This window comes from Chelmon rostratus, chromosome 2 (assembly GCF_017976325.1).
Source record: "Chelmon rostratus isolate fCheRos1 chromosome 2, fCheRos1.pri, whole genome shotgun sequence".
In the NCBI taxonomy this organism is placed as follows: Eukaryota; Metazoa; Chordata; class Actinopteri; order Chaetodontiformes; family Chaetodontidae; genus Chelmon; species Chelmon rostratus.
This window is the reverse complement of record NC_055659.1, coordinates 12,958,278-12,975,766: the sequence shown is the minus strand read 5'-3', so window position 1 is coordinate 12,975,766 and position 17,489 is coordinate 12,958,278. Positions and strand designations below refer to the sequence as shown.

The 17,489-nt window shown below is 41.0% G+C and overlaps 2 protein-coding genes across 4 annotated transcripts in view; both read right to left on the bottom strand.

Moving 5' to 3' along the window:
* Positions 1 to 104: 104 nt before the first annotated feature.
* LOC121621517 (telomeric repeat binding factor 2, interacting protein) lies at positions 105 to 7,474 on the bottom strand. 3 transcript variants are annotated; one of them, XM_041958041.1, is made up of 10 exons: positions 7,401 to 7,474; positions 6,197 to 6,442; positions 4,431 to 4,573; positions 3,958 to 4,193; positions 3,426 to 3,521; positions 2,632 to 3,265; positions 2,425 to 2,528; positions 1,658 to 2,104; positions 1,213 to 1,384; positions 105 to 504 (listed from the first exon to the last, which is right to left on the bottom strand). In XM_041958041.1, exons 2-10 carry the CDS (start codon positions 6,424 to 6,426, stop codon positions 491 to 493), a joined length of 2,076 nt encoding a protein of 691 aa, XP_041813975.1. In that variant the 5' UTR covers positions 6,427 to 6,442; positions 7,401 to 7,474; the 3' UTR covers positions 105 to 490. The 3 variants fall into 3 exon arrangements, with proteins under 3 accessions (XP_041813975.1, XP_041813976.1, XP_041813967.1); XM_041958042.1 differs by lacking the exon at positions 105 to 504 and having other exon boundaries at positions 791 to 1,384; positions 2,632 to 3,057; positions 3,172 to 3,265; XM_041958033.1 differs by lacking the exon at positions 105 to 504 and having other exon boundaries at positions 791 to 1,384.
* A 7,798-nt stretch (positions 7,475 to 15,272) lies between these two features.
* The window catches only part of pparg (peroxisome proliferator-activated receptor gamma), a 32,344-nt gene continuing 30,127 nt past the window's right edge, over positions 15,273 to 17,489 (bottom strand). Inside the window, exon 9 of the mRNA XM_041955638.1 lies at positions 15,273 to 16,746. Within this exon, the coding sequence (XP_041811572.1) occupies positions 16,499 to 16,746 (248 nt within the window). The 3' untranslated portion in view covers positions 15,273 to 16,498. The remainder of the gene's footprint in view (positions 16,747 to 17,489) is intronic.

The following is a 17,489-nucleotide window of genomic DNA, read 5'->3' as shown; positions in this document are numbered from 1 at the left end:
CAATGCAGAGCTTTTTTTTACTAGTTTTAGTAAAACATTTCTTCTACTTGATTTCTTCATCATCTTGTATTTTTTAAAGCACCTCTAACCTTGTTTTGTAAAGTGCTAAATAAATGAAGTTTTTAATTATTATTATGTACAGTCTATGCTGGAGTCAAAGCAATTTATACACAGTAGCTATTTAGTGTGACTGTAAACACTATAGTTTCTTGATCATCAGAAGACAATTTTGGATTGCAGTTGTCTAACAGCCAAGTATATGAAACTATAATAATTGTTGGAAAGTCTGATTTTCATAATCAAATCATTACCTGGCAAAATCCAAGCGGTTCAATATCTGCTGTAGTGAAGATTAATGACTTTAATGTCAATTAATGACTCAAACTGGTAACTGCTGGTATTGATTAATTCAAACTGATAAGGAGTTTTGTCCAGAATGTGCACCGAATAAACACTGGACCTTATTTTCATACACATTTTCCATTCTCACTCAGCCATTTTTACCTGAAAAAAAAAAACAACAGAAAAATGTGACTGTATGAAACATGCAAGATCCTGGTTACTGTAAGATTTCTAGTTCCTAGAGGAGTGGAGGCACATTTTGCTGCACTTACAGCAGTAACTTCTTTGGTTAAAGGGAAACAATCTAGCTAATTTTGATCTAAACATATTTTTTGATATATCATTTTTTTTTCGTCATTTTTCTGTTAACCATCCGAATGCAATTTGCTCAAACAAGCGGTGAAATACAATACAAGAAAAGGGGATTCATTTCATAATGTAAAGCAGGTGTTTTTACATGGTAATAAACTCTTTATTATGCAATTCATTGAAAGCAAACATTAGAAAAACATTTATGTTAAAACATATTAAAAGATTCTGCTCCCACACAAACTTATAAATTGCAGGAACAATAGCGTTGACTTAATTTACCTAAAAACATCTGCTTTAATTCTCAACTGTTTCGGACTTTATCTCTTCAGAATTAATCAGAAGAAGCAGAAATGAAGGAGACGGCAACAGAGAAACTGACAGTGGACATGGGGACTCAAACTCTAATGAACATTTCATACCAGTTAGATGTTGAGTAGATACACGAGTATGCTCCCTATGTACAGACGGCCTATTTTCCCTTGCTTCTACATTAATCTGTGTTTCATATTCATCCATCTAGCTCAAGGAACATTATTCTTTTGGCCACCTTCTCCTCACCGTATCTCTCTTGTAGCTGCTGTCGGACGACAGGATCAGCTGAGAGCAAAAGACCGTCGTCACTGCGTTTCCAAAACGGTCCTGAAACAGAGAAGGGATTCAGAAGCAGGTCCAGAGCGGCAGAGAAGTCTCCGCTGGTCTTCAGCAGCGCTTTGGTCACACTGCCTAAGTCCTAGAACAAAAACAGAAGACGTTAGAAAGAACAGAATATTGCCAAACCAAATCCAGCCAAGAATAAAAAAGCATGGAACTGTTAAGCTCAGGAATTTTGGGGAATTTAGGCAAAGTTTCAAAATAACAATTTCATCTTCTAATAGTTAACTTGTTTTGGGGGGAAATGCCAAATTCAGCAGCGGACTCTTTCATCACATGTGGAGTCAATTTGCCAACATCCCACTAAATAGGAAGGAAAAGTAAGGTGCATCTACTGCTTCACAGTGTCCACCTGGTTTGTCTCCTTCATCAGCTCTGTGATTCGCTCCTTGTCCTCGTCAAGCTGAACCTGAGTCAGTGAAAAAGCAGCGTCTTTCTTCACCGTAGGCTGGAGGTTGGCTGAAGCTGCTGCATTGCCGACAAAAATGGACTGAGATTCTTCCTCCTGAGATTCACTGTCGAATATGAACAGGTGGGCCTTGGAGGCTGCACTGACGGCTGCAGGCTTGGCGGCAGCGGGCTCAGCAGCACTGGGCTCAGGGCAGCCTGTTGGTGGAAGGCAGTTGCGAACGGAGGCCTGCGCCTCTGGCTCCTTCTCCTGGAGGCCAGGTCCATGTTCAGGGCTGGCCTGTGTGGAAGTAGATGCGTCTGGAGAGGGGAGCTGGGGTTCTGTAGATGTGGGCGGCACCGTCACTGTTTCAGTTGGGTTTTGGAGATCTGGAGCTTCGTCCTCATCAGACTGAGAGACGGAACATTAAAAATGACAACAAAAAAACATGTATTTCAGTTCTTTATAATCTATTTTTTTTTAACAAGATCTTTATAGTCTTTAATGTACTTCATGGCCTGGCTCCTCTGTATATTTCTGTGGTCGCATTAAGAGCTAAAAACGCTTGTACTTCCTCAGGTTCATGATCAGTTACTGAATGTGTGAGCCTGTGTGGTGGATGTGGGTTCTTCACTGCCTTAGAGTGGGTGGGTGTTTCCATGCAGTAACATTGCCAACAGTGCTTTGCCCTTTATAAATGCGCTCTTCAAAAACCAGTGTTTGTGTCTTACCTCGCTTTCATCTTCAAACTCCTTTGTAGCCAACTCCAGAATCCCCAGCTTTCTCTTTTCTTTTTTCTTCTCTGGTTTGTGTGGCGCTGCATTAGATTCGGCATCTACAAAACAAAAACAGTCTCAAATCTCTGTGGTATTAAGGCTTGCAGAGGTATGAAGATGCTGTCGTTGTGTTTTGTGTCCCACACTAGATGTCTTACAAACCTGCTTGTGTTGTTTCAGAGACAGCAGCTTGCCTACTCTCCTCCTGTTCACTCTCTGCTGCACTCTTTCCTTTGGCTTTCTTAGAAGGCGGCTCGTCAACTGTTGTGTCATTTTGGAGAGCAGCCTTAAGGGCTGGTTTAGTTTTCTTCGAGGGATGAGGAGATGTTGACAGGTGCTCAGCAGAACTTGATGACGATCTGCGTGTTTTGCCATATGGTTCAGGCGATGTTGAATCCTCGAGCTGAAGCTGCCTACGCGTGGATCGCCGTTGTGGTTGCACAAGCCTGGGGGAGGACTTCAGCTTCTCTCTTGGCTTCTTCTGAGAAGAGAAGTCGCGCAGGGACTCGGGCTGAGCCTCTGGCATGCTCTCTTTTCGTGGAGATATGATTGTTTGTGGTTCATCTGTTTCTGGTTCTGTGCTCTCAGCTGGAATGGGAGAAGCATCTGTCAGTGGGTCCAAACAAACTCTCTCAGGTTGGGGGGAGTCTGATGTTTCAGCTTCCACAGTCTCTACTTGTGTGTCATCAGCTGGTTGTTTACTTGTCTGTGGGCTCACATGTTGCACTTCTCGTCGGGAACAGATGGATGTTTGAGCTTCTGGTTGTGTGTGCTCAGCTGGTATTGCCTGATCAATCTGTGAAGACACCAAATCAGCTCTGTTCAGTTCTGTTCAATATGACTAACTATCTAATCACATACAAACTACTAAGAAATAATCTGTTATAATAAGTATATACAGAACATACAACATTAAACAGTGGTGTCTGTTGGAAGCAGTGAGTTCTGGTTAGTACCTGCGTTAGGTCTGATTCTGTTGCATGCATCTGAGGAGAAACAGCGTCTTCTGTCCTGGAGGGGTTTTCAACGTCTGTCTCTTCATTTCCTTCCACCTATGAGCAGAAACATGAGAAACTTTGTGACCGTGACTAGTCTTTTAATTTGGCGCCATCCAGTGGTAGCATCAAAAACAACACTCGCCCCGCAGCCTCTGTGACATCAGTGGGCGTTTTGGGTTTTGCTGGCTACTTGGGATATCTGCACTATATTGAAATGCTTTTCATATTTTATTTGCATGCATTTAAACACATGAGGGGGGCATAAAATTAGGAACTTTCAATATATTGTTGTTCACCAGAAAATGACGTCTCTTGACACAGTACCAACAGAACCTGAACATTATAAGCTTCACAAATGTTGGACTTGTCTATTGAATTGGGTTAGACTGTACATATGTACTTGAAACCTGTGCCTCTAATTATTGAAAGAAACGTGTAATACAGAGAAATATGTAACAAAATACCTGGCAACACCGTCCAGGTTAATTACCTTGGTGTCTCCCTCTGCTGCCTTGGCGTCTTGCTCTGTCGTTGCGACCTCCACAGCCTCTGACTGTTTCTTTGCCAGGCGTGCTCTATAACGGTGTTTCATTGACTGCCAGCTGTGACTGGTTACACGCTGCTTCTCCATCTCTTGCCAAAGCCGGTTCCCCCCGGTGTCTGCCTTGTGCTCTCTGACATAACTCAAAATGGCAGCGTCATCTTCAGTTGTGTAGGCAACCCTGCCTAATTATGATGAAAGAATAATGGTGTGGATACATCAGTAGATTCAAAACAAATAAACAGAGCAACATAAATTCCAGATCAATAACAAATGGTGCAGCTACAACAACAACATGTTAACTATTTTTTAATTTGGGTGTTGCGCAAAATGTTAACGCAGAATCAATGGCACACATAAATGTTAGAAACATTGATTATGCTTATGACAAACATTAGAGTTAGGTCTTGATCATATCATACCTCCTAAGTGTCCAGGAGAGCTCCCTTTATTTTTGAGTCGAGCAGAGTGTCTCGGGACAACCTCAGAATTTAATCTGTAGTCCTCTAAATTCAGCTGTTCATCCTTCTCAATACAGTCGTGAATGTATTGAGTGGACACGTACCTGAGGAGAAAACAGCGCCCAGATTTTTTTAGTGTTTAGTGACATAGGGACAACTTTTGCTAAATTAAAGGAGCTAGCCGATCAAATACATATACACAGCAATGCTTTAGCTCACTGTGCTAAATCTCAAGAGTGTTCTGTCATTAGAAAGGAGGCATAAAACTTTAAGTGGTAATCTCAAAGATTTTGGTGCTGGTTGATTTGGCGACACCTGTAGTTACTGCGGGTAATAGCAAACGTGGTTTAATACTACAGGTCACAGAATTCTGGGACAGTAAAACAAATGATTGTCATATTACTCAAAAACTAAAGCAGTAAAAACTGCACAGCATGAGTCTGCAGACAGCACGGTTCAGTTCAAGGAGCTAGTTACCTGGCTGAGAGGCTGGAGGTGTGCAGCCTGCAGCTCTTCATTTAACAGCTCACTGAGGCTGCTTCTTCTTCTGTGATTACTCCCTGCAATATGTCAAGCTGATCCTCTGTCAAAAAATGTTGAAATGACCATTGTCTTGTTTTGTAGATGCGTTTTTGATGACCGATAGTGGTACGTGCAATGCCCATTGAGAAACATTGCATTTCCTGTGACCACTTCATAATAAAAGTCAACTCGTGTTTCATCAGTTAAAGACTTTTAACGTGAAGCTGCAGCAGTCGGAAATGTTCAGTTTGCATTACCAGTAAGTAACACAGCACCTTTTCTGGGAATGTAATATTGACTTTATATCAATATTGCAATACTTTTACTTTTACCATTGTGTTACCTCATTCAGGGATAAATAGCGACTTAACACAAAATTATCTAAATGAAAATCTTCAAGATTATCACTTCAATGTAGTAAGCCATTTTAATGTATAGAACATTTTTCCAGTAACAGTACTTATGAATATTGAATATTCTGCTAAAAGTCAGTGATACGGTTAATGTTCGTTTAGCCATGTTTCATCTGACAATGCTCCTACCTACAGTGCAGAGAAATGCTGTTTAATTGTCTAACAAGGGCAATGTAGAGCAGTGCATAGCTTTCACAATTTGATTAAAACCAATATGAATCAAATGTTGTTTTGGGGAAACCCAATTGTACAGCAATTCTAAAAGCAGCAAAGTTAAAATACAAACCTTCAAACAAGCATGTAGGCATTTGTTTCAATGAGTCCACAAACAACAGCTACTACATATGTTGGAACATCTTAGTAATACTGAATTACAAAATGTCCCATATGTTAACATGGATATGTACACACCCTCTACCCAGTGTGTGATGAGACAGACTTTTGCTCACTGTGTGTAAGGCTAAGATCCAATTTCTACACTGACTTTATGTGCTATAATTAAGCTGCATCTGTAAAAGACACTTAAACATTTTAATAACAGTAAAATAAAAACTTGGAATGTCTTAGAAAAAGACATTCTCTGCTATACTGGGACGTGTTTCAATGCTGAGCAGACTAAATGTCAAAATATGAAATTGAAATAAATTTGTTGAATAAACTCATCAACACCAAACAATAGTCTTGCATAATACAGCCAAATAGTGTGTTTTTTTTTTTTAATTAACTGAATAGTCTAAGCTGGATTCTTCCTGACATAAACACTTTCTAAAGGAAGCACAGTCCGGCACCTACCAGTGAGCAGTACTTTCAGCAAGACAGCCTCTTTCATCTGGGTCAATCAGCAGGATTGCCCCCGGCTGCTGGACACTGCACAGCATCCCTCCTCCAGCTGTGATGAGCGGCTGGAGTTTACGTTTAACAGGACCCGGTCGCAAGAAGAAGGACATGGGTTCACCGTTCACTGCCATGAACAGAACTGGGGAGACATCAGATTTGGCCACATCCTGCTGTTTGGACGACATGGTCAAGGTGGCTCACCTGGTGGAAGAGGGGGGATTACAAAGTAGACAGTGCTTAATACATGTCAAATATTAAAGATGCTGCTGTGTTACTAACATAACACAACTAACAAAACTTTGTCTCCAGCTACGTCTCTCTCAGTTTTGGGATATCCCGTCACTTCTCCACATTTGACATATTTCGCTGAATAACTGTAAAGAAATATGTTCTCCTGTCTGCCTGCCTGCACACGGCGGTTGTTGTGCAACGTACCTGTTTACTTTCAATGCCGCTGCGTAGTGAGAGCAGTGACAGCAGAGGCTAGGCTAATTTTACATCAATAAAATATGTTTAATCAGTATTTTGTGTCACATTACTGAATGTTTTAGTATTAAGCCGTGTTCGTCGCGTCGGGCGTCTACCTCTTCAGGTCGGGTTATCATCATCCCTTACATAAATTAAGCTTTAGCTGGTCATTTTGGAGGATGCATTTCGTGCAGCTGTCGAATTTCACTGCGGGTGTTTCTCTATTTCCAAATCATTTATAGTAGTTAGTGTGGTTGTACCTGACCTGTCGGCTTAGAAACATTGTGAAGGTAAATTATTTTGTGGTCAAGAGCACTCAAATTCACAGTCAAAGGTCAGAGCATACTTTTACTGGAGATTTGTAGGCTATTTAATTGTGGCTAACTAGCCAATCACCCAATAACATAAACTGAGATTGAGTATTGGGATCGAGAGCCACATAAATGAAATGAGCCGTCCAAGACATTATTGGACGCTAAAAGTAGTCATTGTCCTCATGCACAGTGCGTTGGAAGAAGGTTTCCGTTGTTTAGCTAAGTTACAGTCGCTAACGCTAAGTCTGGTTAGCACGTTTAGCTTGAACGTAGCCCGTTCAATGGCATTTTCTTTTGGAGAAAGATGCTGACCCATTAGCTGATGTTATGGTTACATAAGAACACTGCTTAGATTAAACACTGAACTTAAAACGTACCATTCGGTTTGTTTACTTCCCTTCCCGCCGAGGCAAAACCAAAATAAAGGCTCCTTCCGGGTTTTCTTCTTCGGCGGACTACATCCAGTGTTGCTTTACCGCCGCCTAGTGTTTGTTTCATGGCCTGAATACACTTCCCTAACCACTAACACTCTGATAGATACAGAAACACAATTGCCCTCAGTCCCCTTTGGCTGTTCAGTAAGTGACTGCTGTGAAATTTGTGTAAAGCCACTCTGTATTTGTAATTTTCACAGTGATGAGCAGCTAAATCATTCACATATAGCGTCAACAACCCTGTAACACAAAAAACATCCACAGAACTACTTCTGATGAATTATATATTCACACTTTAAAATGAACTCTGAGCTTTGGCATGCACATATAAACCATCATAGTCAAATATAAATCCTGCACACTGTATATACTGTGTACACACACTTCATGTATATAAAGTAATCTATTACATTGCCAATCCAATATTTATTCTTTTTTATTTTATTTGCTTTTTTTGTTGTTGTTGTAGTTTAGGGGGAAGAGCTGACATATATAGACATTGCATGATGTTGGTCATTATTGCTTTTTATATAGTGTAAATGAAAAGAATCTATACATACAAATTCCTTGTATGTGTTCCTGGCTAAGAAAACTGACTCGTGACTACATTTGAAATCGGGCTGGAGTACTAACTGTATAGAAAATTAAGGTGAGAAATATTTCCAGAGTTCCTCAGCTGAAACTTGTAAATGATGCTGCTGATGCACGCTTCCTTGTTTTTCATTCTAAAAGTCAACATTTAACAACATGGTGTGAAAAAGGTCTTAATCACAGGAGATATTTTGACTTGACATCATAGGAAAAGCACAGTTGTTGCTAACATTAATGATGTTCTATGCAAGTGTCCCAGTGATGGATGACACTTAGCCACAGTACCAGGATCCTGAATTTGTGTTACTATTAACGTCTGTACTTTGACTGTGAAACAGCCTCCAATCTTAAATGATAAATCTGAAAATTCTTTAATTCAATCAGCCGCTCCTCTAAGCTCCTCTGTGGTCACACGCTGAGAATATGCTGCAATGTGAGCAAAAATCCAAACAGAGTAACTTTTTTCCTGGCGGCGTGAATGGTACGCAGGGTCAGGACCACACACAGTGAGAGCAGTGGTGCTCTTATGTTCACAGAACAGTAGACTAACTTTCCCTCCTGCCGGGCTGCGAGGGAAAACGTCTGGAATCAAACACATAAACTCGGACAGTCCAGTGGGAGATATTGCTTCTGATCAGTTGATTGTCCCCCTGAGGCAGGTGTGTGTGAGAGGCATGATGGATAGCTGCTGCACTGATTTCAGCACCACTTCATGAACACCACAGTGGTTACACAGAATTAATCCGCTAAAAAAACTGAATTCTTATTTTTGTTATGGAATTTCAAATGAAGTGCAGAGATTGTGTTGTGGGAACATGACTAATGTTTGGCTTCAGCAGCAGCTAATTAAAACCACAGAGCTAAACCGCTGTTGCAAAAAAAAAAAAAAAAAAAAGATGCTACAACTTACATTGTTTTTTCCTGTATTGGCCAAAATATGCAGTACAAAATCGACGACATGAACACATGAAATTGGACAACTTTGACCACGGATGTCTGCACTTCCAAAGGTCGCCTGACACAAACTTTCTCCTCCTGTTCCTCGGTGTCAAGATAGATGGGAAAAAAAGACGTTGCCCAGAGCGAGATTCATTATGGTTAAAGAAATATAAACAGAAAGAACCTGATTATTTTTGGCTGCTTTCAAGCAACTGTAACCCTTCTGTCTCATATACAAACAGGGCAGATTGATGAGCATGGCATTAATCAAAATGCTGATCCTTAAAGGCCTGAAAGTAATTTAATCTTGCTTCCAAATATTGTTACACACATTTATTCACATGCAGAAAGCAAGCAAACAAAATTCAACTCTTTTAATGAGTCAACATCACAGAACAAATGACATACATTTATCTTTTTTTCTGTTTAAATAATATGTATCTATAAACTAAAAAAACTGTGTTAAACTAGAAGGGCAGGCCTCCCCCAAGGCTAGAGTCTACTCATCTATAATCTAATCTGTAACCATCATCTAAAGTGCAACCATAAGGCTGATATATGTCTGAATATATTTCCATAACTGTCAGAATTTCACATTTAGACGTGAGTAAAAGTATAATTATAGTTGCATGATGTGTGCGTTTCTATGGCAGCGAAGTTTCCCAGAGGATTACTGATAACAGCGGGTTGTGAAACTGAGTAAATCGCGTCTCTTCAACTGGCTATGTTTTGTCACTGTTGAACTTCACCGCCATCTACTGGATTTTAAAATGTATGACATTTATTCCGCCAAACGTTAACGAAAAGTGAAAAATAATTTGCGTTTTCGCCGCGAAATTCAGATCTGCTCCAAAATCTAAAGGGGTTTCTTCTTTGGTCCATGTTGGTCCAAAGCGGCCCAGTAGTTTCCCCATAATCCAACAAACGAACAAACCGAATCTAAAGCATAAAGTCCTTGTCAGAGGTAAAAATAATCAGGTGTTTCAAACGTACGTCACTTTGATTTGATCCTGCGTTGATCCCGTCCAGGCGACTCATGACTACGGTTTGATTTTGTGAAACAGAACAGCTTTAACTCGACTTTTTATTGTTCGTTCAGTGAAGCCAGGAGGCCATGGGAAGGAATTGGGCTGGCCTGTTTACTGTATCACCTCACTGACCTTGCCTCCCTCACAGTCCTGACAGCTACATTATTGTTATTGGCCTCTATTGTTCCTTCTCCCTCTTCAGCTCAACCAGCTGAAACAATACAACAGCCGCTGAGGTGCTGCAACTCCTCCAATCAATGTATGTTTGCGGACAATCTGTAATAATCAGATGGATGTGGAGATGTTCACTCCTGCGAGCTGATTGCGATCCATCCTCGACCTCAACCTCTGCCTTCAAATGGCTCAATCCTGAGCCCTCATCACACTACAGGACTGATCTGCTGAATATCATGTTTTGTTTTGTTTTTTTCTTTTGAATCAGCAGCTGCAGAGAGGATGTGTGGCAAGGTCACCACAGCGCAGCAGCACTGGTTTGGTTTGGCTCCAGCAGAGGAAAACATCCCTGCTGTGAGGTTCAGGAGCTGTTTCCAGCCTGCAGAGGGAGATATTACACAACTAAACAGGACGCCAGGGCTGCCAATCAAACTGCTGATCCACTCCTGATCACTCTGATCCAGAAGAATGGATCGATAGTCTTCCTGTATCCTGAATAAAATGCTTTGTAATGGGATCTGTTGTGTTGTCTACAGTCAAGTTTGCCGGGTTACCATTCAGAAACACCGAGCAAACAAACCTCCATCCAGATTAGATGCTTTTTATCCACCAATACAAATCTCACCTGATGAACCCTCAGCCGCTGGACTCCAGACAAGGCCTTGACCTCTCCTGATCACTTCATGCTGGTCTGTGGTGGTCTTGGGAAAATAGATCCAGTGCCAGTGTTTTTGGGTTTTTTTTTTGCCTTGTCACTGGCATGCTGTGATCCTCCCTGTGGACTGTAAGGCCACAGTTTCACTATAACCATGACTACCAACCAAACCAACAAAAGGGGAAATAGATGGAGGCCTGTCCCCTCTGACCAACCTTTGGCTTGGAGAAGTTGGTACATTGTCAACTTCAGAGAGACCACCGTTCCTTCCAGGCTCTCCCTCGAGGAAATTTTAGCCAAGTTTTAGGCGCACTTTAGCTTTTATCTTTGGGGGGAATCCATTCTATTTCTGCAGATTTGGGAAAGCACGTAGGACTAACGATCAACATACAGATGGGTACGCTGTGAGAGAGGCTTTAAAGGGCCTCCTCAGAAAGACAACCTTGAAAGACTCCGCCACACAGAAAGGCATCAATCTGAGAACAAAAGCAGACTGTTAAAGCTGAGTTTGCCAGAAAAATGCACGACACTTTGATGCACAGAGATAGTAACGATGCTGTGCAGGCAGCGTTGGTAAACAAGATGCCCACTCGCCCGCATCCGCTTGGTTTCATTCGGTGCAAAAACAGAGTTTCAAAGGAGTAGTTTGTCTTGCTGAGAGTCAGATGAGCAGATCAATACCACTCTCATATCTGTCCTTTACATATGGGTCTGCAGCTAGGACACTGCTTAGCATAGCAATAAAACTGGAAACACAAGGAAACAACTAGCCTTGCTCTGTCTACCAGCGCCTCTAAAGCTCACCAGTTAACATGTTTAATCTGTATGAAAACCAAAGGGTGGGTGCCTTTCTTGATCTTCTGACAGAGCCAGGCTAGCTGTCTTTATGCTAAGCTAAGGTAATAGCAACATGACTGTGGCTTCATGTAGTAAAAATTGTGAGAGTGGTGGGCCTGTTGATCTTCTCATCAAATTATTGGCAAGAAAGCAAATAAAACTTAGAACTACTGAAGAAATGATTGGGGTTTTTTTTACAGATGTCGTTTCATAACAACGACTTCTTGAGCTCTTTTTGAAAATATTCAGATTTTTGTTGATGATTCGGATTGCGTGTGTTTTTGATCCAGTCTTTCTTATGTTGCTTGTGTGTAGTTTGTTCTCCTCATATCCAGAAAAAGTCTCTTTTGGGAAAAATACTTTAACCGCTACATGTAATGTCGGGTATATGTGTTTCTTCATGTTAAATATGCCATTTGGAACATGAAGAAATATTGAGAGGCTAACAGTATCGGCCCTGTCACTTGGACAATGCCCTCATCATGTGCATAAACTAGGTCACATTTCATCACCTCGCACTAATTTTCCAGACAACGATATTGAAGGGCAGGTGAACGAGTGAATCACCTGGAAAGTATCCACCTGACAAAGGTAATGTGACGTGTTGCGTGTGAGCCCTGCCGGTTAAAACTGACGTCAGACAATCTGTGAAAAGTACGAGTGGGCGGAGAAACATGTTGACACTGGAAGTTACGTAAGCATTTCTCCTCTTTCTTTCATGTTGGGCAATATTAAATTACACATGAATTACATCCAGGGAATCAAAGCTGTCAAGTAATCTCAGTCTCTTCTTCATGTGTAGTGTAGAGCTACATAGTTATTAATGTTCAAATCATAATTCTGACACTTCCTTTAGCCTACTTATTTATGAAAGCTGACTTCATACCAAAAGCTACATATTATTTTAGGAGTAAAGAAAGAAAGATGGAGAAAAATGAACTGTGAAAGACCTTTTAATGTTTTCATGTCACTGAATAATCCACAATTAAACTAAATCAATCACTGATTTTTGCTTTATTGCATAATTTTATAGTAAATCTGGGATGTTGGCATCATGCAGTGTGCATCTTAACTACTATTCCACCAGGACACCTCCTTAGATTTTCATTGTAATACATCATTGTATAAAGAATAGCTTCACATTAAACACATAAAACATGCTGTTTTTCTACCTGGATTCAAACCGAGTATCTACATTATTTCTTCTGCTGAAAGTCTAAACTGTTTTCCAGTAAAGCTCAAAAGAACTTGAAGTCCCTTCATGTAAATTCCGGAGGTATTTTCTGTATAAACACCAGATTTAACAAAACAGTTTCTCAAGAGCTACATTTGTCTTACAGTGGCAGGTGTATCACTTCAGGAACAAAGCTCGTACGAGGACCCACACACACACACACACACACATATCAGGTATCATCACACTCTGGTGGGAGTGAAATTCCTCTCTGATACTAAAACAAAAGAGGCTGAAAAGCGAAGCTGCTGTTTCTTAAGGAAATCGAGCAAAAACAAAACTTCCTTGTGTAAATCACAACTGCTATCTTTGGACTTGGCTCTGTGTGGACGGACAACATTAGAAATATACTTTCTGAAAACTATTTGGCAGATTAGCTCAGGAATCTTGGCAGGGTCCGGTCAGCAGAGACCGGCCGTAACAAAGTGAGGATATGCTGACTCGACATAAAGAACACATTTAATTACCATCATCATCAACCATCCAACAGGACCATCCGGGTCAGAGCCAGAAACCCCCCACCACCATCATCTGCCAATTCAAAGGCTTATTTTTAGGGGCCAAACTTCTCCTTTACGCTGCCACGTTCTCACGGCCCGGCTCTCTCCTCGCCTCATCTTTTCTCCCTTTTTCTCCTCTCATCACGTCTTATTGTTCCCAACGTTTATGATTGTCCTCATAACCTGAGAAAAAGACCCCGACATGTGTAAACAAAGAGAGAAAGACAAAGAGACACCTCGTCATTCCGACATAAAGTCTTTTTAAGTCCTACATCCTCCCATTTCTGAGTATTTATTTATTTTCTATGTTTCCGAACAAGCAAATGAGCAGCAGAATTGGGCATAATGTGGCGTGGGAACACCTTTTCAGGATGCAGAACAACATACAGCACAGGTCTTGCATTTGGCCCATCATGGCGACGAGCCCCACAGAGGATCCTGAGCTTTTTTTACCCAGCCACAGCTAAGAGAGCGTGACTACTGGACTTATGTTCATCAGCTGGCCAGAAATATGGCTCCAAATGATCGATAGTGTTGCTCGCTGTCTGCTGGATGTTCTAACAAGTTCACCGCATCCACTGAAGAGGTGATGATATGTCAGCGTAGTGCTCGAAGCTCGTTTCAGGCCAGTGTTTTTGCTCTATGTTAATACTCAGCAATACACAGGTACAGGGCACAGGTACATTTTATGTTCTAAAGGGGTGAAAGGATCTTGATGAGTAATGTCTTTACCTGCTGATAGTGAGGACAGCGAGCATGAGGGCAGTGACTGAGAGTAACACGGGATCCCACAGTCAGGACTGACAGGAAGTCCTCTCGGTGTTACCAGTTTAGAGCCAACAGTCTTGTCGAATTATGGAGTTCTTAAACTAAGAGTTGTGTTTCTTATGCAAAGCAAGAAGGAATGTGACGCTCGTCTCTGTTTCACAACCAAAAGCGGCTGTTTCCTGAGGTTCCATACCGAATGGGAAACCACAGAGTGAAGCGCAAGGTCCATAAAGCATATCTGAAAACAACAATTAAAAAAAAAAAAAAAGAAACAAGGGACAGTATGTATGTTCTAATGGAACTTTTCAAACATACAGGTATGTGGTTTGTTTTCACCAGGTAATTGTTCTTCAGATATCTGATCAGTTTTGTATTGATACACCATCAGAACATCCCAATCTTCCAGAGAAGGGTAAGAAAAAGCAAATCAAGGAGTATGAGTTAACAAGAAAATTCATCATTAAGAACTGAAAGCTGAATTTCACATTGAATACCTCATAGCCATAAACTATTATTTAACTAACTATTGGATTTAACTGAGTATAAGTCCTTCATATGATGAAGGCATGTGTCTGCTGTAAGGGAGGAAGAACACATGCATTCGGGTGTTGACAGACTTGGCAAAAAGCCAGACAATAGGAGCTTTGTATAAGTGAACCATCGCCACATGTTGAGGTGACCTGATAGTGTGATGTCCTCGGTTTGACTCTGACCTTGTTGTCTCATGCTTTCCTCTCTCTGGCCTGTCTCCTGGAAATAAGCTGATGCCTGCTTAAAAAAAGCAGAATTTCCAAAAAAGTATTAAAGACTAAAAAATAAACCCACATCCCCTCTTGCTGATCAAATCTGCATCCACAGACTTTGGTCTTCTGGTTGAGTTCAGCAGAGTTCAGATGTTGCAATCTTTCCAACAGGGTGTGTGCGCGTGTGTGTTTGGTAACAGACGCTGAGGACAGCTGATGTAATGAATGCAAACACATTTCCAAGAGTTTTGGGTGACTGGATTGCTTTCAAGACACTATTTGGAAATGGATTTTGACAGTACATGTGCAAGTTCGCTTGAGACAGACAAGAGACTGATTTCAAATAAAAAGTTAGAAAATATTTTATTTACCACAATTCTATTTTCTCCCCTTACTGGTATTATTCCAATACCTTTGTCCAAGACACCCCGTCAAAGAAAAACAACAGACATACCAGACACTTTGCATGTACAAAATAATTTCATAGTAAAACTCAACCACTTTTTTTCAAGAATTTGAAATAAAACCGCTCAGGCTGAAAAGCCAATTGTGTTTGACAGTTTCATTTATACAAAAATAATATACATGAATATATATTATACATTATACATGTGTATTATATCTAATGTTTTCTAAATGGCAGTAATTTCACAAGAAAACAGACAAAACAGCAAAAGACAAAAAACAAAACAGTGACTCTTAAAGGCACAATATGGCGTATACTGTTTCATTTCTCAACAAAGAGCTGACATCATCATGGAAATGTGCCTTCTGTTGGCTTCACACTTTCTCACAGTTTGTACACGGGACCGACACTAAAATATGTTACAGGCGGTAATCTGATTTCTGTCTTTGGATAAAGCTGATTAAAAAGAGATAGCACCTTCACCCTGATGCCAAAACAGAAAATGCTCTGTCTGTTCATCGTTTTGTGTGTGTGTGTGTTGCGTTCATGCATTTGTGCGTGTTCACAGAGGTATTGAAGCACGGACACGCCGCTGCTGCCTATGACGGTTGTAATGCAACGTGTAGATAAGCTGCACATGAACGACACATACTGTACTGTGTGACACATGGTGTAAAATATTCACAGTGATCCGTTTCTCCTCACGGCGCTTTGAAGCAGGCTGTGTCGAGCACTCGCAATTTTAAGCTTCAGCTCGCCAATAAGAAAGTCCCCTCTCTGTCAGTAAGTCACAGATGATTGTTGCAGTAGGTGGTAGTTTGGTATTTAAGTTGGCAGCCTACTCATTCACAAAATGTCCAGGCTCAGCAGTGGCTAAATGACTGTGCACCGCAAGTTACTCACATGCTGCTGTCTAGACAAGATCTAACGCTCAGATTCAGTCTTTCTATCCTTGATTTCTCTTTTCCTGTTCCTCTCTACCTCTTTCTCATTTTCAGTCAGCCTGTCTGGTTACCCAACTTTTTTTTTTCTCCAACCCACCGGCAGCACAAAGCGCTTTCTCCTCTAATTTCGCAAGTCATGATTTCAAAAATAAAATCTCTTTATTCACGCTTTCTATTTCTCTTCCCGCTTTTCTCCACTTGTCCTTTTTCTCCTGTTGAATTCTAATACAAGTCCTTCATGATCTCCTGCAGCAGTGGGTGTAGGCACATGTCCACCTCCGTCTTCTTCAGCAGCTGGATGAGGTGGACGTGGTCGGTGACGATCTGACGCAGGTCCGTCATTTTCTGCAGCAGCTTGGCGAACAGCTGCAGAGAGTCTGGGTGGTTTAGCTTCAGCTGCAGCTCCAGCGAATGGAGCACCGTCTCCTGAAGCTGCTCGATGGGCTTCACGTTCAGCAGGCCTGGACGGTCTGGACGGGTTACAGAGACAGGGATGATGGATCAGTGAGGGTATTCATGAAGAATTAAAACGAGGTTCTCCACAAGAGAAGAAAAACAGGCAGAAAGAGAAGCAAGTTAAAAAAAATTGGATGAAAGGTGCCAACAACTACACATTAAGTATTTATTGGCTGAAAATCCCTCAGTTTAGCCGTCCTTTATTACCAGACCTAGCTGTATTATTGCTATTTGCAATAGACTCCTTATCTTCATTTCAAGGTATAATCTTAGTAATTTAAGTTATTTATTAACTTAAATACCTGATTACCTGATTTGAATCCTCATCAGGTCAAGGTCAGACTTTTATCAAGTAGCCGCATGCAAACCAGCAATATAAGACCGCACAGTTTGGGTTGTAATATTGGAAGGTGTGAGAAAAAAAAATGAATCACCAATTAATATGTATGCCTCCCACCACACTGGGTCAAGGCAGGCCATACGTAGCATGTAAGATGCAGTGGGTTGGTAACTTTGATTGTTAACAGGAGCCCTCCAACACATAAACAGGGCTCATGTCACATCTGCCATTATATATCACGAGGTTCATGAATAAAACGCAAAATCCTTGATTGTTTACAACAGCTTGTTAAACGATATTACACATTTAGCTTAGCTTAGCATAGATAGATAGATACTTTATTCATCTCCAAAGAGAAATTTGCAGTTCCAGCAGCTCAAAAGGTGGACACACAAGGGCATGCAAAATAAGAACAAG

What these genes read in the sequence shown, in the direction of transcription:
- LOC121621517 (XM_041958033.1), bottom strand. Translation starts at nt 6,426, where the DNA reads ATGTCGTCCAAACAGCAGGATGTGGCCAAATCTGATGTCTCCCCAGTT. An exon ending in CAGCAGAGGGAGACACCAAG is followed by an intron (nt 3,522 to 3,957) that starts GTAATTAACCTG and finishes TTCTGCTCATAG; the next exon opens with GTGGAAGGAAATGAAGAGAC. An exon ending in TGATGAAGGAGACAAACCAG is followed by an intron (nt 1,385 to 1,657) that starts GTGGACACTGTG and finishes TTTTTGTTCTAG; the next exon opens with GACTTAGGCAGTGTGACCAA.